This window comes from Humulus lupulus, chromosome 3, assembly GCF_963169125.1.
Source record: "Humulus lupulus chromosome 3, drHumLupu1.1, whole genome shotgun sequence".
Classification (NCBI taxonomy): domain Eukaryota; kingdom Viridiplantae; phylum Streptophyta; class Magnoliopsida; order Rosales; family Cannabaceae; genus Humulus; species Humulus lupulus.
In genome coordinates, this window is record NC_084795.1 from 169031226 (window position 1) to 169051383 (window position 20158).

Here is a 20158-nt window from a genome sequence, read left to right on the forward strand (position 1 = left end):
TAATTATATATATATATTGCATAATTAATGATATTGCATATTAATGGCTCCTGTATGTATGTTTTCTTGAACATATAAATTGTTTATATGAAAGGCGGAATTTTTTTTGTTGTTAATCAACTGGGTTCACCATGCCATTTCGCTATGCACTCTGATTGTTTTACCAACACCCATAACCATTAAGTTGCAGCGGGTCCAAGAATTGTAGTTTGGATCATGAACCAGGGGTGTGGGTATCGTACCAAGAACGAAACCCATCTTGTTCTTGGCAACAAGAGAAATGGTGATAGATGGAACCCAAGAGTTATGATGGTTGTTGCCTTGGAGGATGCTAGAGACCAAAACCGCTCCTGGTTGGTCAGCGTGAGAAAGAGAATAGGGATTTTCATATATAGGTGGAATCGGTGGAGCTATGAGGAGTAGGTCCATAGGTGGCGAAGCTGTGGTTGGCAGAGCTGTGGTCGGCGGAGGAGGAATGGACAAGGTAGAGCGACCATGTTCGGAGAGAGGTGCGTCGGAAGGGGCTTGAGCACCATGGTTGACAGAGTGCCCTTCGGTTTCAGGGATGGTATCGACTAGGAAGCTTCGGGTTCTGAGTTTTCAGAAATGGAGGCAGTTGAAGAAAACTAGGGTTTGTAGCAGGTAAAGGAGGCAGCGACCAAGGTGAAGAAAGAAAGAAAGAATATTGAAGTGGGCTAGGGTTAAATTATTTGATACCATAACAGACCCTTTGGATCCAAGAAAAACATCAAAAAAATACACCATGGGCTTTATTTCAAAGTAAACTAAATATGTACAAAGATTGTAAAAAATATGTGTAATTCTCTAAACAATACCAAAAAGAGAAAATACATATATAAGCCAAACCCAAAGACCCAAAACAATAACAAATCCAAAACTAACTACACTGTTCAGGTATAAAACAAACTAACAAATGAGTGTATTTTTGTTAAAACTAATTCTTTAAAATGAAGTTTCTTTATACTCTTTATAGATTTTTAAGAGCTCCTTTAAACATTTTTTTCTATTTTTTATTCATTTTTCTTTTTTTCTCTTTCCAAATTTATTAGTTTTTTATTCATTTTTATTATTTTAATTAATAAAAATGTTTAAGAATATAATATTTAAATGGTGTAAAGAAATATATAGAGAAGCTGATATATGAATTACTATAAAATTTTGATGTAAAATAGAAAAAGTGAAATTTTAGTGATGTATTTTAAAAGATACAGTAGAGGAGCTGTTGGGATTGCTCTAAGCAGCATGCTAGCAAGTTGTGTCAAGTCGTGTGGCTGTTTGAGATCGTACATGGTGCTAGTGGGATCTCCAAAATGCTGCCCTTCACTCTTTCTCGTGTTGATATCCACTCCTCCTCATAGGAGTAATCCCTTCTTCTCACGATGGCCAATTCCCCTTCTCACGAGAGACTGAGCTGACTCATTTGAGAGAGGGATGTATATAGCGAGCACTTCTCCTTGACTCGGCTTGTTATGTTTATCTCATGAGTCTTTGGTTTCTACGAGAGCGTGCTCTATGGCATTCTTGCGAGCAGCCTTCTCGCTTTGATGATACACGAGTAGGCTTGGGACTTTTATGAAGCCTATTTATTGGTACTTGGGTGCAAGCTCTTTTTGAAAGGTTCATAACTTTCGGCTTGACATGAACTACGAGACCCACAATTTATGAAACCAATGCTCATTTAGAGAACTATCATGTCGCGATAAGACTAGCTTGTCGCATCCCAGTTTCGGGCTCAAAAAACAATGTTAGAAGAACTTTTAAAGCCCGAGAAGGTTTTCACTCACTAGCCTTGTCCATTTTTTAATACAACACATGTATAATATTTTTAATTATAATATTATTAATTTTAACAATATATCACATGGACATTTAGAATATATATATATATATATAAATATATTGTTAGTTTTAACATTATAATAAATAATTAAACAAATAAAAAGTGAAAAAAACATTAAAAAAAATAAAATAGTCAATTTAAAATATTCATAAACAAGATAAAATAATGTTTATTTTATTTCTAATAATTTAAATAATATAATATAATATAAATAATAATTCACATTGTTCTTTATTCCTAAATAATATATTATGATTATGATTACCATGAGTCAAATAGTGAATTTCAAGGATTTAGGAGCCGTCTAGACACTAGAGATGGGACAATAGTTAAGTTATGCCACGGTGAAACAAAGTGGGGCATATTCTATGTCCCCAAAAATGCTTCGAATATTAAAAGAGAAGAATTTTTGTTACCGTTTTGTCATTACTCTGTAGTCTATATCACTAGAAGTTGTCTTTTTCTATTAACTCTTTCTTTTTTTTTTTCATAAATTCTTAAGTCCATTTTTTTTTCTTTCCCTAGGAGTGAATATTTTAATTTAAACTTTAGAGAAGATTTTTGGACTTTTAGTTTGCCATTAACTTGATAGAATTTCATTTCCGATAGGGCATTTCTAATAGGGAATTGCATTCATACCCTTGATTTGTCAATCTATCAGATATTAAATTAAACTGTAAGCCATTTTTCTTTATTATATACAAAATTGAGATTCAAATAGCTTATATGGAAAATTATCACAACTAATTTCTCAAATGCAAATATGAATGATACTACTTAGGATTATTGTGATTAAAGAAACATAATTATACTACTATGATTTTATATTTCTATCATTGTCACTTGTGCTCAATATCACACTAATTAGTATTGAGCACCATATAATATCCATACAAATACTAAAAAATAATTGACCCAACAATTTAGTATCCACTACTATACCAAAACCACCACCATCACTATTACAGTCCCCAAAACAGAATACTAGTAGCATGTGTAATATCGTTGTCATTATTGCCATTGCCACCATTTCCAAAGATGTCCCTAGCCCCATCTACACAATCATTGCTTTAACTATAATGAAAGAAACATAAAAACAGCAAAACCTCCAATTCCTTAATTTTTATTGAATCAATCTAGAGTCATAACACTATGGGAAAAAAAAATTAAACTCAAGAGTGCTTCTTACCAATTGATCTCTACAATTATTCTTCATTCATTAACCAAAAGTTTAAGGCCGAAACTCTTTTCCAACGAAAAGTGGGTAGAACTTGACCCTAGTCCTCTCTCTAGTATAAAAAGGCTCTCTCTAGCTGGTACATTAGCCATCTTTAAGAGAATCTCTTTGTAATCAACTCATAAAAGAGAAATCTTAGAAGCCAATAATTAATAGGCCATATACAAAGGAGACGTGAATATTTAAGCTTTATAGATACATTTGAAGGTTCTTACAGATGGCTTTTGTAACACAATGCACTTATTCATCATGTGCTGAGTAACTTGTACGTAACCATGGGGTTAGATTATTTGGTTGTTAGCAAGAACAAACAATATGGTAGCCAATGAAATGGGTAAGTGCGAATCCGTGTTTTGTACAGACTGCAATTATCTGAGAACAACCGTGATTAGTCCAGTCTGCATAAATCTATAACCTGCCTCACAATGTTTCATCAATTAAAATTTTATCTATGCCCTCAATGTCTAAAAGAAAAGTTGCCACAAATTCTTTTTGACCCTACAACAGAGACAGAACCTCAGCCAGCAAGAGTGGTGAATGAATCTCTTATTTCTGATTCACAAGTATGTCGAGCAAGCCTCGAAATGCTGGGGGTTATTCAAGTCTTCCACCGGATTAAAAATGGAAGAAACTCATGGAAGTTCAGTGAAAACCAGTACCATAGGAAACTGACCTATCGACGTCCATGTCCCCAATGTCGATTATGGTTCCCAGGTTTCACGAGTGGATTTCTGTGCACAACTCCCTGCTTAGGGAGATCATGCAACTCCATAACCTGTATAGTCCGTTGCCTCTTGGCTGTCAAACAAGGAGAGTTTTATGGTTTCTGTGAGATGAATTCAGTTTGTACCGGGAGAAGCATCTATTTCAACAGATAATATGCTTGTAGAATTGGACAGTAAAAAGACGTACCATTCTCAGCTTGTTGATACCGCTCCTGGAGTTTCCTTTTTGTGGCTTCAAGTTTCACATCTTCCTCAGAAGACTTGAATTTCTAGTTAACAAAGAAAAGTAATCAGAAGAAGTTTAAACATACTTTAATGCAAGTTACTCTTAACTGAAACTTACATTTTGCGGAGCAATAACTGGCCCCTTCTGAAGGGTAGGTTTATCTGTTCTTTTCTGGAACTTCAAGTCATTGCTGGCCTTGTGCTCATTATTTATTTTTGGAGGTCTCCCAGGACCAGATTCGGTGTTTGAGGGTCTAGTTGCCTTAGTAACCATTTCCTGTTTCTTCATTTGTTGGATTTTATTTTCCCCGTGAAGCACATTCAGCTCAGGAGATTTCTGTTTTTGTTTTTGAAAATTTTGATTCTCCACAGATTGTTTTCTTCCATTCTCACGGTTCTTGACGAATTCCCCACTGTTCCTAGGATCTGAAACAACATCCCAAATTTAGTTATAAATCTAGGTAGTGGGGAATTCAAATACCGAGCAACAAAAGCTATCAAATAGAAGCAGAAAATGGCAAAGTCAACTCACTTCCGTCATCGTCCATGCCATCGAAGAACTTCATTTGTTGCAATCAGTAAACCCAAGAGAGCAAATTAAAGTTAGTTTACAGTATAAACACAAAGAAATCATCTTCCCAATTGAAAAGGCAAATTAGAAAGCACCATTACCCCTGATAGTTCCATTGAAGACGTCTGTGCAGAAAAAAAGGCTCCTACATCCAAAGGAGGAGATGGGAGCCCTTCTTCCTCATCATCAACATCGGATGGATTTACAGAATCAGGGGTACCTTCTGTACCTAAAAATGCAATAAGAAAATCATGACTATTAATTAAATTCACTTGAGATTAAACCAGAATCGAATACAAAGTTACAGACAAAAAAAAAATACATACAGTTCTGGCTCGTAATAGCTGCAGCAGCACTAACCCATTCATCAACCATGCCTTTCCATACACTGCAATCATTAAAGTTGACCTAAGCTAATCTTCATTGCAATCTTAGATACATGTAAAACAAAATATAGTAGAAGCACGCAAAAAAGGAATAAGCTATTATTTGAAACTTAATCTCCAGCTGAAGACAATGAAAATAACATCGAAAGCACTTCAGAAGCCAGAGGTTATTAATGCTTACTCAATAAGAGTTCGTGCAAGAAGGCAAATATCCTTTGATGCGTGCTTTCGAAGACCATTCACCGCCTTCCCGATCTCAGTTGCCTGGCAAACAAGAACTCTATCAAGCCAAAAGCTTTGCAAAGCAAAAACCAACTAAAAAGCCACTTAAGTGACGATCCGAGTTCTAGATGTTAAGTATCTTAGATAGACTGTTGGAAGATTGACTCAGACCTTCAAAGTATCCACAGTTAGACCCATCAATTGAAGCTTCCTCAAAGAGTCGAACAACACTGATTCAGACTGTCACAACAAGAATCAGAGCAACAAAAGTGAGAAATCAGATTACAAATAATCAGCAACACTTTCACAAGACCTTATTAAACCATATAATCTCCCAACACTACAGAAGAAATCCTCAACAAATAAAATAAACAGATAAAACCCCATCTCAGAAACTCTACAAAAATCAGTTATCAAAAGATCAATGGATAAAGCCCTTTTAAGATATCACATCACACAAACAACAGAACCATAGATAGATGTGAAACTTGATAAAGATAAAAGTTGAGCAATATATAGAGGATATATAAATAAATATACCTCTTCTTCACAATTCTGAAGAATCTCTTTGATCCTAAAAACTTCCTCAACAATTTGAGACTCTTCTTCAATCTCATCAGTCAATGCCTCAGCATCTCCATAGCTGAAATTGCTAACTTGGTTTCTATTCATCTCACCTCGATCATCTCTACTGCTATTGACCTTGCTCTCTTTACTAGCTCCAGCCTCAAATTCACCTCCATCTCTATCAAAATCACTCTTGAAAACACCATCATCAGAATCATCATCATCATCACCACCAGGCACAGCTAACTCCACGTGGTCACAACCAAAACACCTTGTTATTCTACAACTGAACAACCTCTCAGCTATTCGATCTCTCCTCAATCTAAACTCTTTAGGACAATCCGAAGCCGCCACCATGATCGCATGGTCAATTATATCAAAAATATCCGAATTCGCAGTCCTGAAGTAATTCCTCCAGTAATCTAGCGACCCTGATTTTTTTGCCATGGCCGCCCGCTCCCAAATGGAATCCGGGAATTAGATTCAGCAGAACCCGCTTCCAATAAGAGCTCAGATATCAAAATCTGGTGCTCATCGGATTTTGATGAAACACAGATGAGAAAGAAGACTTCTCAAATAATTTTGGCGATTACCCAGAATTCAAAGACCAATTCTTTGAGGTTTTGAAACCAAAGTTTTATGACCAAGAATCGATTCCCACGTAACTTTTGATATAGACACAGAATAGGGAAGAAAAAACAATCAATTTTGGTACAAATTTGAAATTTGGCACAGAATATCAATAATCAAAATCTGATATTGTTGATTTTTTTTAATAAAAAAACATTGAAAGAAGAATACGCCTGTGATAGTGACGAAATGTATTACATGTAATGGGGGATGTAATGGGGGATTCAGGATAAGTAAACGGGAACAAAACGCTGAAAACAATCGTGGGTTTTGCTCAGATTTTGAAGATTATGATTGGCTCAGCTCGGAAAAGCCCACAATTTCTTGAGGAAGAAAAAAACTATTGAGGTGAAAAATCAAAATCAAAACCAAAACCATAACCGAAGAATTGTGGATTTCTTTCTTCCCTTGTTTCTCTCTCTTCTGTCCGGGTCTCTCCAAATACCAGGTGCTGCAAAAAGCCACAATGAATTTTGTTTCACAAAACAAAACCAGTCTTAGAATAAAGAGAAAATTATAAAATAAATAAAATTTTTTAAGTTTAGGAAAATGAAACTACAATTATTATTATTATTATTATTTGTTTATCTTTTCTAATTAATAAAAAAATAGTATTGTTTTCTTTCCTTTTATCTACTTTTTCTGTAGCTGTATTTGACTTTGATTTGGAAACATTGGCTAGAGGGATGGGATAATTGAGAGGAAAGTGCCTTTTCTGGTTTTTTGATTTAATTTTTATTTTCTTTTAATTATATATATATATATATTTGTTTTTTATAATGTTGAGATAATTACGATATGCCCCCGCCAGTGTTTGGGACTGAAAAAACTCGTCCAGCCTGAAAAAACTCGGATCGTTTAGGATAGTTTTAACTCGTCGTCAGAAGAAGTCCAAATTATCTCATTTGATTATTTATTGTAAACTTCTAAGAAACTTACCTGCCTTCTCATCTCATGCAACAAATGGATCATGTTGTTGATCCGTTGGCCAAGTAAGTAATTGTGTCTGTGTTTAGTAATGAGTTTGTTTATGAGATAGAATATTCCAATTTCTGTTATGCATTTCTTGTAAATGAAAAATAGAATCTATATTCTTATACTAATATGTGTAAAATTTTAATTCAATCCATCCTATATATTTACAATTTATTGGATTAATCATTGATCGGAATGGAATTATGCTTCTTTTTTTCTTCTTTTGCAAATACTTTGTGTAGCATAATAAATAATTTGAATATTTATACTTATACTTATTTTTATTAAATTAGTTAGATATTTATATATGTTATGTGATATCACATTTACACACATGATAAGTGACCGAGATTATTCTAATTTTTTTCTATGTATTATTTTATTAATATTTTTGTAACTTAAATTATTATTATATGGTAAGAAATGATAAAATATTTATAATATCTCATCTTCCAAATTACCAAGTTTACCCATGTTAACCCATGATTTGGCTAATGACACAAAGTCAAAAATACGACAAGAACTGAGATGATGATTAAGAATAGAATCTAATGGTAAAGAATAGACACAGACGATTTATAGTGGTTCGGCCCCAATAGATGGTAATGACCTACGTCCACTTAGTGCTATTATTAATATTGAATCTCAATGTCGTGATCAAAGAACTAGGGTTCTTGAGTTTCACAAGTCTTAGGGAAAATACAACTGTTTGGAGGATAATCGCATTGTATGCCCTTTCTCTCAGTATTCAGAAAAAAAATTCAAAAGTCAAAAGTCCCCTCCTTGAGCTCTCTCATGCATATTTATAGGCTCAAGGGGGGTTACATGGGCCAATGGGCCTTAACTATCCTTAATATCCGTGTATCAAGGCAATAAAGTGGAAATAATCAATATAGTTATTATAAGATTACAATCTTTAAAGGAAATAAACTGAAGCCTACAACCAATGTATGAGAAATCCTTGCCATGTCATCAACAGCCGTTTTTGGGTAAACATTTGCCTCCCAAGTTTATTTTACTACGACCAGCATAAAGTAAACTTAGGAAACTGACGAAGGGCTCGGTGGGAAGTTGTAACGACCCAAAATTCACTAATAAGGCTTAAGGGCCTTGATTAGTGTGCCGGGAGGGAATAAGTGGGATTAGAGTGAATATTATTGACTGAAATGTGTGAATATGTGATTAATGATGATTATATGATAATTAATGATGTTATGTGATAATATGAAATAAACATGTGATATATGTGAGAACCACATTATTATGTGGGCAGGTTCATAGAGCGCAACTTGAGACGATCCTAGGGTCAGATAGCGAGAAAAGTCACAACGGGACTTAAGATATGACTTTGGACAAGTCAGGGGTATTTTAGTTATCGAGTAGCGATTTGGACTATCGGGTTATGAAAATAAATATATGGAGATATATTTGAGGTTAGGATGTCTAGGCGGGAATATTGGGGGATTTTACCGTTTTGGCCTCGAGGACGGTTCCGGCACCCCGAGCCTTGGGATTAGCTTAACGAGTAAGAAAAACTTAGGAAGCCTTTAGAAAATTAGACCGACATTATCTTTTTCCCCTCAGCTAGTTATCCTCTCTCATCTCTCACTCTCAAGAAAAACAAAGGAAACCAACTAGAAACTCTCAAGGGAATTGGGGAAATTGAAGCTAAAGAATTGCTGGAACTTAGAGGAAATCAGGGGCAACTTAGAGGTTTAGCACAACAAGCAATCAAGGAACAAATCAAGCTAAGGTAAGGATTAAATCCTATGTCATCTGAAGTTTAACCTTGAGTTCTCACCTGGGTATTGAGGTATTGTTCAATTGATGTTTAGAGTGGAATTGAGCTGGGGAAATCCTTGGAATCAGCTGGGTTTTGGCTTGAGGAAGGGTTCAATCAAGAAGGTAAGCTTTGTTTCATGAATTGATGATTTGAGTTTGAGTTTTGACTGGTTATAACAGGGTGTTTATGTTCTTAGAGTATCATGGATTGGAAGTGAATTTGCTATGGTTTATTGAGCTGAGTTTCTGTTGAAATTGCGTAGCATGAGTTGAGGATATGTTGGGTGTTGAAGTAGGAAGCTTAGGGGTGGTTTTGGCTGAGGTTTTAAGCTTTAAAATGGTGGGTTTTCTGGGTTCGAAAGGAAGGGCCTCGACTCTGTTCTTGAGCGCTGCAGCCTTAGGATGGAAAAGGGCCAAGGAGGCTCGGCCATGGGAGGGCGCCGCGACGCCCAAAGCAAGGGCTGCAGCGTGTGTCTTTGCTCAGGATAGTCTTGGTTCTGTTTTGAGGCTAGGGCCGTAGCTAAGCTTCAAGGGTCGCAGCCCTTGGTTGTACACATGAACTTTTGAGGGTTTTAGGCACGGGGATGTGGTCTAGTATGCTCGGGATTGATTCCACCACCGTGCTTGGTGGAATTTGGATTCCCAGGAGTTAGTTTTGTAACCAGAAACCTATATTCGAGTATTAATGGAACCCTATACTTTGGTTGTGACTAGGTGATAAAGGCTTAGGCTCGGGATCGGATCGTGCTTGAGGGGCGTTGCTCATAATCAATAACCGTACAGACTAAAGGTAAGAAAACTACACCCGGTTGAATATTTGAACGGGACTAAGGGCTCCCTAATATAAATGTATGAAAGAATGGTATTATGCCATGTAAATTGTAACCAACGGCCTAAGCGAGCCACGGTTAACTTGTGCAATTGGCACGGCTCGGACACTGGTATCCGAGGACAGCTTATTATGCACTGAGCTTGGTTTAAGCGGGCCGGAGTCAGTGGGATAAACAGAGGGTGCGGCCTAAGGTGTCGGCCCTAGTATTTGTGTAAATTGAGTGTTGTACTTGGCTAATTATGAGATTGTTGAATATCCTAAGTGTGGTTGAAGTTGCTTATACCTTGAAATATGCCTATATGCTTTGGACTTGATAACTGAGCATGCTTACTAGAATGTCTGTTTGAGATTGCCATATATATGTTGTGTACGTTGTTTTCTTGCTGGGCCTCGGCTCACGGGTGTTGCGTGGTGTAGGTAAAGGCAAAGGCAAGATCGATCAGCCTTGATTGGAGAGCTCTGCAGGGTGAATGTACATGGCAGGCCGCTCAGCCGCCACGGTTGAGGAGGTTATAGGGACAAGAGGACCAGAACCTCGTATTTTACCTTAGTATGGCTAATGTATACTTTTAACTATTGAGTTTTGTAAACCAACTTTTAAACACTGATTTTTTGGGGATCCCTTCTGTAAACTGTTTATGATTTATAAAGTATATCTTTTGAGACCAAAATGTCTTTTAACCCTAGAACACTTAAACTAATGACACGTTTTTAAATTAATGACTTGATTAGCAAGTCTTGCACTTTACAAGTACACAGTGTAGCGGTCTTGGCTATCCAGGGCATTACAACTTGGTATCAGAGCGTCCTAGGTTTAAGGGTTCCTGAAGACAGGCTGGACATGTACATTCACTGCTAGAGACAAGCTCAAATCAGGGTTCGGTATGTGTATATGTGTTTATGTGCTTATGTGCCTCAGTGAGCTATGAATGTTGTTATCTACTGGATTATTAGGAAGCATGAGATACTGATAGGGCCTGGCCCTTGATTGCTGTGTGAAAATATTGAGGCATGTTTATTAACATCGCCGTGCATGTAAATGAATATATGGATGATTAATTGCATATAGTGCATGAATGAATACTTGTTTTACAGTCATTGTGTAGTGAGATTGGAGGCGTGCTTATTAGCAGCCAGTGCATGAGAATGGATGCTTATATGATGGTTGTTTGAGAGTAGTTGTGTTTTACTAGTGGATCTTGGAAAAACTTTTACCCTGTCATCATGGTTGTTGACGGTGAGAACTCGTCAACGAAGTTAAGTTGGAAAAATTATCAAATTGAAATCGCTAATTGGAAAGCTATGAAAACTTCAACAATGACTCAAGAACAATGGAATAACAACAATGGAGAATTCAGTATCTCATTCACACTAATGTCTCTGCTACAGTAAAATTTCCAACCCCCCTTTCAGGTGGCCTTGGGATTCCATTTATAGTGGGCTCTAACGGCCTTAGGTACATAGTGGTCCAGGGGACCAAGTGGTACAAACGTACTGTACTAGGGAAGTGGCTTCAGAGGTTGTGGCTGTACATCCCGTACAGGAGCAGGTGTCAGGAGGATGTCTCCACTACTTGTCTGTACCCCTTCCTGAGGCGTGGTAGCAGGCGTGTTGGCGCAGGAGGTAGTGGTGTCGGCTCTGACCTATGGCCATAGACGTACGGACCATGATCCTCACTGGCACTGGCATCCGTACCTGGTACCTGGTCGTACAAATATGTCTCACTCAACTCGTACCGGATCTCCTAAACATGGGGATCCCGAGATGTAGGGAACGGAACCCTTGGTACAGGATGCCTGGGGCATTCTAAGGTTACCCACGGGCGTGGGTGATAAATGCTTGGCCTCGCTCTACGTCTTAGCATATGAGGCGAGACGCCTCTGGGCCATGCGAGTCAAGTTACGGGGCGTCGGTACCCCGAGAAGATGGTGGGTTGATAGACCTTCAGGGATGCGCGCGCGGGGCCTTGCGCGGCCTCGCATATGGGGTGCTGTTGATGGCCTCACGCGGTTGGAGTGGCCTAAGGGCCCTGTGAGATAGGAGGATCTTGCCCATGCGACGGCCTCGCGAAACGGCCTCGCGGGATGGGCCTCGCGAGATGACCTCGCGAGACGACGGGGCTTCGCGGGACGGCCTCGCGAGATGGCCTCGCGGGAGGGCCTGACTTCGCCCACGCAACGGCCTCGCGAAATGGCTTCGCGGGATGGGCCTCGCGAGATGACCTTGCGAGACGACAGGGCTCCGCGGGACGGCCTCGCGGAACAGGAGGTGTGGTCTTCGTGAGGGCCTCGCGGGACGGCTTCGCGAGATGGCTTCACGGAACGTGGCCTGACTTCGCCGACGCAACGGCCCCGCGAAATGGCTTCGCGGGATGGGCCTCGCGAGATGACCTCGCGAGACGACGGGGCTCCGCGAAACGGCCTCGCGGGATGGCCTCGCGGAACAGGAGGTGTGGTCCACGTGAGGGCCTCGCGGGACGTTGGTCTTGCACTTCCTCTTGATGGGATTATGAGCATTAACAATGGTCTAATTTCCAAGTCGTTATTTGCAGATTGACTTGGATAGTTATGCGTCCAAGAAAGTCTACACGACTAGCCGGCACTAGGTCTGGGGCCGGGAATGATGACCAGGGCCAGAACCCTCCGCCAGTCCCTGAGAACTGGCAGCAGTTAATGGCTGATATGCAGGCTCGACTACAGAGTCAGGACGAGCAGATCCGTATTCTGCGACAACAGGCTCCATCAGGAAGTGCTGCCCCTATTGTACCACCTGCAGTGGTACCAGTTGTGCAACCTGAGGAGGTTGTTAACAGGTGGGAACTGTTATATGAGCGGTTCAGGAAGCAGCAACCCCCAATCTTTGAGGGTGGACCGGATCCGTTGAAAGTCGAGCAGTGGCTAACTATGATTACTACAATTCTGGATTTTATGAGGATTGAGGGGCATGATAGGGTGGCCTGTGCCACTTATATGTTGAGGGAGGATGCCCGCATCTGGTGGGAAGTGGCATCGCAGACCAGGGATGTTACCACTTTGACTTGGGAAGGTTTCAAAGATTTGTTTAGCCAGAAGTATTATAATGTTGCTGTTAGAGCAGCAAAGGTTAATGAGTTCGTGAGTTTGGTACAGGGAAATATGACCGTTACTGAGTATGCCCTGAAATTTGATAGGCTTGCGAAGTTTGCATCAGATCTTGTGCCTACTAATGCTGCTAGGCAAGATCGTTTTATCAGAGGGCTTAATGCCATGATAGCCCGGGATGTCAGGATCACAACGGTACCTGGAGGAACAACTTATGCCCAGGCCGTTGAGAAGGATCTTACCGCTGAGGAAGCGGAGAATAAGATATGGAGGGATAGTGCAGCGAGAAGGGAGGGCCGCAGGGCGGTGCCTCCATATTCTGGGTCTGGTAGGGGTGGAGGCCCCAGTGACTTCAAGAGGAAGACTCCTGACACTTCGACCACTCCTGGTCCTGATAGGAGGGGTCGGGGTGGTCAGGGTGGCCGTCAGGGTGGCGGTGAGGCATGGCGGACCTATCCAGAGTGTTTGAGGTGTAGAAGACGCCATTTGGGCGAGTGTCGGGCCAAGGTATGCTTTGTGTGTGGGGCAGTGGGGCATCTCAGGAAAGACTGCCCAGCAATGAAGAAAGGTGAAGCGGGAAAGGTGGATAGCTTGACTCCAGCTTGAGTATTCACCTTGACTCAGGTGGAGGCCAAGGCTAGTCCCTCGGTAGTGACAGGTCAACTTTCTAGTGCTGGCTTTCCTTTTACAGCATTGATTGATTCTGGTGCTACACATTCTTTTGTTTCTAGTAGAGTGATTGATAAACTGTGTAGACCTAGTGAGTATCGGACTGCAGGGTTTGGGACTTTGTTGCCTACAGGGGAACTGGTAGTCTCTAGGAGATGGATTAAGGCACTGCCAGTGATGGTTGATATTAGGGAACTCTCGGTGGATCTGATTGAGCTAGATATGGAGGATTTTGATATGATTCTGGGGATGGATTGGTTGGCTAGGTATGGGGCTATGATTGATTGCAGGGAAAAGATGGTTACTTTTGAGCCTGAGGGCGAGGACCCTTTTGTCTTTGTGGGTGCAGTGTCTGGACCTCGTGTACCCATGATTTCAGCATTGAGAGCCAGAGACTTGTTGCAGGGGGGATGGATAGGTTTTCTGGCTAGTGTAGTGGATACCGCTAGAGTTATGCCGGCAGGGCCGGGAGATACCAAATTGGTGTGTGAGTTTTTAGATGTATTCCCTGAGGATCTACCAGGGTTGCCGCCGCACAGGGAGATTCAGTTTGAGATTGAGTTGGCACCGGGGACAGAACCAGTATCAAGGACACCATACAGAATGGCACCAGCAGAACTGAAAGAGTTGAAGATACAGTTGCAAGAACTTCTGGATTTGGGGTTTATCAGGCCTAGCTACTCTCCATGGGGCGCTCCAGTGTTGTTCGTTAAGAAGAAGGACGGGACTTTGAGGATGTGCATCGATTACAGAGAATTGAACAAGTTAACTATTAAGAATAAGTACCCTCTACCAAGGATTGATGACTTATTCGATCAGCTGCAAGGTAAGACGGTGTTCTCAAAGATTGATCTTCGATCTGGTTATCACCAGCTGAGGATCAAAGATGAGGATATACCGAAGACGGCCTTCCGGACACGGTATGGGCATTATGAGTTCTTGGTCATGTCTTTTGGTCTGACCAATGCCCCAGCAGCTTTCATGGATCTGATGAACAGGGTGTTCAAGGACTTCTTGGACCAGTTCGTTATTGTCTTCATCGACGACATTTTGGTATACTCCAGTTCAGAAGCAGAGCATGAGCAGCATCTCTGACAGGTTTTGCAGAGGTTGAGGGAGCATCAGTTGTACGCTAAGTTTAAAAAGTGTGAGTTCTGGCTACCAGAGGTGACCTTTCTTGGACATATAGTTGGGACAGAAGGGATTAAGGTGGATCCGTCCAAGATAGAAGCAGTTGGGGATTGGCCGAGGCCGAGGAGTGCCTCAGAAGTGCGAAGTTTCATTGGGTTGGCTGGTTATTACAGGCGGTTCGTAGAGGGGTTCTCCAAGATTTCTTCACCAATGACAGAGTTGACAAGAAAGAATCAGAAGTTCGTCTGGTCGGAGAAGTGTGAGAACAAATTTCAGGAGTTGAAGCAACGACTCATTTCTGCACCTGTGTTAAGTCTTCCTTCGGAGGAAGGAAAGTTTGTGGTTTACTGTGATGCGTCGAGGATGGGTTTAGGCTATGTGCTGATGCAGAATGAGAAAGTTATAGCCTGTGCATCTCGATAGTTGAAGGAGTATGAACAGAGGTATCCGACTCACGATTTGGAATTAGCGGCAGTGGTATTCGCACTAAAGGTGTGGCGACATTACCTGTATGGAGAGAAGTGCGAGATATACACTGATCATAAGAGTCTGAAGTATTTCTTTACTCAGAAGGATCTGAATATGAGGCAGAGACATTGGTTGGAGTTGGTTAAGGATTATGACTGTGATATCCTTTACCACCCTGGAAAAGCCAACGTGGTGGCAGATGCATTGAACCTGAGGGACCCAGGACAGTTGTATGGTTCCACCCAGATCTCGAGAGAATTGGCTGATGAGATGGTCAGGGCAAGGATAGAACTGGTAGTGGGCTAGTTAGCCAATACCACTTTGCAGTCGACCATGTTAGAGCGGGTCAAGGAAAGTCAGTTGGCAGATGTATTGTTGCAGGAAGTTAGGCAGCATGCTTTAGCAGGGACAGCTAAGGATTATGCAGTTTCTGAGACAGGTTTGCTCCGATATCAAGGACGGATATGTGTTTCGGCAAATGAGGGAATTAGACGGGAGATATTGGATGAGTCTCACACTACACCATACTCACTTCATCCGGGTACCACGAAGATGTATCAGGATCTACGGACATTATTTTGGTGGCCCGGGATGAAGATGGATGTGGTTGAGTATGTGTCTAGATGTTTGACATGTTAGCAGGTTAAGGTTGAGCATCAGCGACCAGCGGGATTGCTTCAGCCTTTGGGTATCCCAGAGTGGAAATGGGAAGATATTACGATGGATTTCGTGGGAGGAATACCTAGGACAGTTGGACTTCATGACTCGGTGTGGGTGATATTGGACAGATACACCAAGTTAGCTCATTTTCTACCAGTGAGGTCGACTTATAAAGTGGAGAAGTATGCAGAGCTATATGTGAGGGAGATAGTTCGTCTCCATGGGGTTCCAAAGTCTATTGTATCTGATCGAGACCCTATCTTTACCTCTAAGTTCTGGGGAGCTCTGCAGAGAGCCATGGGGACTCAGCTGAAGTTTAGCACAGCTCTTCATCCTCAGACTGATGGACAATCTGAGAGGACGATTCAGGTATTGGAGGACATGCTTAGGGCATGTGTGATTGATTTCGAGGGTTCGTGGAGTAAGTATCTCCCATTGATCGAGTTTTCATATAACAACAGTTATCAGTCCATGATTGGAGTGGCTCCTTATGAGATGTTGTATGGAAGAAAGTGCATATCGCCCATTCACTGGGATGAGATGGGTGAGAGAAAGTATTTGGGGCCAGATATGGTTAAGAAAACTACTGAGGCTATTGAAAAGATTCGAGCTAGGATGCCTGCCTCGCAGAGTAGGCAGAAAAGCTACGCTGATCCTAAGCGTAGGAACGTGGAGTTCCAAGTTGGGGACCACGTATTTCTGCGAGTCTCACCATTGAGGGATGTGAGGAGGTTTGGAGTGAAGGGAAAGTTGAGCCCTCGATTTGTTGGACCTTTTAAGATCCTAGAGAGAATTGGACAGGTGGCTTATAGGCTGGCCTTGCCACCGTCACTATCAAGAGTTCATAATGTGTTCCATGTCTCTATGTTGCGGAAGTATGTTTCTGATACAACACATGTGTTGAGGTATGAGGACTTGGAGTTGCAGGCAGACTTGTCCTACGAGGAGAGACCAGTTCAGATTTTGGATCGGAAGGACAAAGTTCTGCGGAATAATACGATACCGTTAGTAAAAGTGTTATGGAGGAATAGCAAGGTCGAGGAAGCGACCTGGGAGTTAGAGACAGCGATGCGGGATCAACATCCCGAGCTATTCAGGTAAATTTCGAGGACGAAATTCTCATTAGGAGGGGATAGTTGTAACGACCCAAAATTTGCTAATAAGGCTTAAAGGCCTTTATTAGTGTGCCGGGAGGGCATAAGTGGGATTAGAGTGAATATTATTGACTGAAATGTGTGAATATGTGATTAATGATGATTATATGATAATTAATGATGTTATGTGATAATATGAAATAAACATGTGATATATGTGAGAACCACATTATTATGTGGGCAGGTTCATAGAGCGCAACTTGAGACGATCCTAGGGTCAGATAGCGGGAAAAGTCACAACGGGACTTAAGATATGAATTTGGACAAGTCAGGGGTATTTTAGTTATCGAGTAGCGATTTGGACTATCGGGTTATGAAAATAAATATATGGAGATATATTTGAGGTTAGGATGTCTAGGCGGGAATATTGGGGGATTTTACCGTTTTGGCCTCGGGGATGGTTCCGGCACCCCGGGCCTTGGGATTAGCTTAACGAGTAAGACAAACTTAGGAAGCCTTTAGAAAATTAGACCGACATTATCTTTTTCCCCTCAGCTGGTTATCCTCTCTCATCTCTCACTCTCAAGAAAAACAAAGTGTTATACCCAAAAAATAGGAGAATGCATCCTAGGAGGCTAAGGGGAGTGGTCCTAGGAGACCCCAAGGAGGATGTGGTCCTAGGAGACCCTAAGGGTGTGTTTGAGGTAAGCCTCCCAAGGTTTCCTAAGTGTTGGCTTGAACGTGTCCAAGGTAAGTAGCTAAGGAGGAGGAGTCTCATGCAAGCCAAGAATGGAGACTTAGATTTTGCCAAGGAGAGCCTACACAATGTCCGATCGGACATAGTTGGGAGATGCTAAAGGGGAGTGCCTCAGGCTTGTCCAAGGTGAGATGTCAAGGAGGATGCCTTGGACCACCTTGGTCCAAGGAGAAGGCAAGAGGAGGATGCCTCGGACCACCTTGGTCCGAGGAGAAGGCCACAAGGTCCGAAGGGACCTTGAATGGAGGAGGTATGCTCAAAGTTGTCCGAGGTGAGAAACAAGAGAATTGCTTCGGACCTACCCAAGGTGAGGAGCCAAGCTTGCATGACCTTTGGTCCGAGGAGAGCCATGCATATACCACCTTTGGTCCAAGGAAAGCTTGAAGGAGTAATCAACATGCATGTGAGACTACGTCAAAGTCCCCAGAGCGACTCTAGCAAGAATTGGTCTAGGCACCCGGGAATCTCTCATTCCTCACTCAAATTGAGGAATTAGTTGTATTTTAAATATTTCTTGTAATATAAATATAAGATGAATAATAAAATATCCCTATCTAAAGGGGATATCAGTTGAGTATCCCAGGCCTATAAATAGAGGGCTTATGGGATTAGAGAGGGGCTTCTTCCTTCCTAGAGAGAGAAAATTGGGTCTGTGTATTCTAGAGAGAGAAAATTGGGTCTGTGTATTCTAGAGAGAGAAGGTGCTGAAATTTGAGAGGATTCTTGTATTTTCACAATCTGTACTGAAGAAACTCAGTTGGCTCAGTCCATCTGATCTTGAGTACAGATATATAAATCACAACTCTAAGTGGATTAGGCTATTACCGACAATCGGGGTTGAATCACTATAAAAATCTCTTGTGTTCTTTAGTTTCTTTATTATACCGTCTGTGTCGTTTTTACATTCTCTTGAAGGTTTGTCATATTTGACGTTCTCACGTCGTTGGCTAAAAATGTAGTCAACACAAAGGAAACCAACTAGAAACTCTCAAGGGAATTGGGGAAATTGAAGCTAAAGAATTGCTGGAACATAGAGGAAATCAGGGGCAACTTAGAGGTTTAGCACAGCAAGCAATCAAGGAACAAATCAAGCTAAGGTAAGGATTAAATCCTATGTCATCTGAAGTTTAACCTTGAGTTCTCAGCTGGGTATTAAGGTATTGTTCAATTGATGTTTAGGGTGGAATTGAGCTGGGGAAATCCTTGGAATCAACTGGGCTTTGGCTTGAGGAAGGGTTCAATCAAGAAGGTAAGCTTTGTTTCATGAATTGATGATTTGAGTTTGAGTTTTGACTGGTTATAACAGGGTGTTTATGTTCTTAGAATTTCATGGATTGGAAGTGAATTTTCTATGGTTTATTGAGCTGAGTTTCTGTTGAAATTGTGTAGCATGAGTTGAGGATATGTTGGGTGTTGAAGTAGGAAGCTTAGGAGTGGTTTTGGCTGAGGTTTTAAGCTTTAAAATGGTTGGTTTTCTGGGTTCGAAAGGAAGGGTCACGGCTCTGTTCTTGAGCGCTGCGACCCTAGGATGAAAAAAGGCCAAGGAGGCTCGGCCATGGGAGGGCGCCGCGGTGCCCAAAGCAAGGGTCGCAGCGCGTGTCTTTGCTTAGGATAGTCTTGGTTCTGTTTTGAGGCTAGGGTCGTGGCTAAGCTTCAAGGGCCGCAACCCTTAGTTGTACACATGAACTTTTGAGGGTTTTAGGCACGGGGATGTGGTCTAGTATGCTCGAGATTGATTCCACCACCGTGCTTGGTGGAATTCGGATTCCCGGGAGTTAGTTTTGTAACCGAAAACCTATATTCGTGTATTAATGGAACCTGTTATCCAAAAAACAAGCATGGATGACATGGCAGACGTTTGGTACACGTGGTTGACATCTGGCAGAAGTCTTGTTCGACCATCGAACAGAAAGATTTCCGTGGCGCAACGCTCAATCGTTATATACGACAAGCTTGGTCGTATACTCGTTATATTTGGAGAAAATCTTATGCAGTTATGATCATATCCGAAATTATCTCCCATAATTTCCTGAGTATCCGATTATTTAGGAAAGAATATCTATAACAAATTAATGTAATCTTCCTTGAGCCTATAAATAGAGAAAAATGGCTCAAGGAAGGGATTTTTGGACCACTTTTGGCTTTCTAATGACTAGAGATTAGAGATTTATGAGTGAACTAGAGCTATCATATTCAATATATTGTTTTGTTCTTCAGAGGATGGTGAAACTCATTGAACCCTAGTTCTTTGATCACTCCTTTGAAATATTATATCAATAATAGCTC

The 20158-nt window shown here is 41.2% G+C and overlaps 1 protein-coding gene across 1 annotated transcript; it reads right to left on the reverse strand.

Annotated features, from left to right (window-relative positions):
- Positions 1-2956: 2956 nt before the first annotated feature.
- Positions 2957-6978, reverse strand: LOC133823268 (probable mediator of RNA polymerase II transcription subunit 26b). Its single transcript, XM_062255933.1, has 9 exons — positions 5768-6978; positions 5399-5467; positions 5187-5269; positions 4946-5007; positions 4721-4848; positions 4581-4608; positions 4167-4474; positions 4011-4092; positions 2957-3896 (listed from the first exon to the last, which is right to left on the reverse strand). Exons 1-9 carry the CDS (start codon positions 6239-6241, stop codon positions 3772-3774), a joined length of 1359 nt encoding a protein of 452 aa, XP_062111917.1. The 5' UTR covers positions 6242-6978; the 3' UTR covers positions 2957-3771.
- Between the last annotated feature and the right edge of the window lie 13180 nt (positions 6979-20158).

Excerpts from the sequence above, each read along its gene's own strand:
- LOC133823268 (XM_062255933.1), bottom strand. The coding sequence starts at position 6,241 with ATGGCAAAAAAATCAGGGTCGCTAGATTACTGGAGGAATTACTTCAGG. Across the intron at positions 5,008-5,186 it reads CTTGCACGAACTCTTATTGA|TGTATGGAAAGGCATGGTTG; the intron begins GTAAGCATTAAT and ends TAATGATTGCAG. Across the intron at positions 4,609-4,720 it reads CTTCAATGGAACTATCAGGG|TTCTTCGATGGCATGGACGA; the intron begins GTAATGGTGCTT and ends CAACAAATGAAG.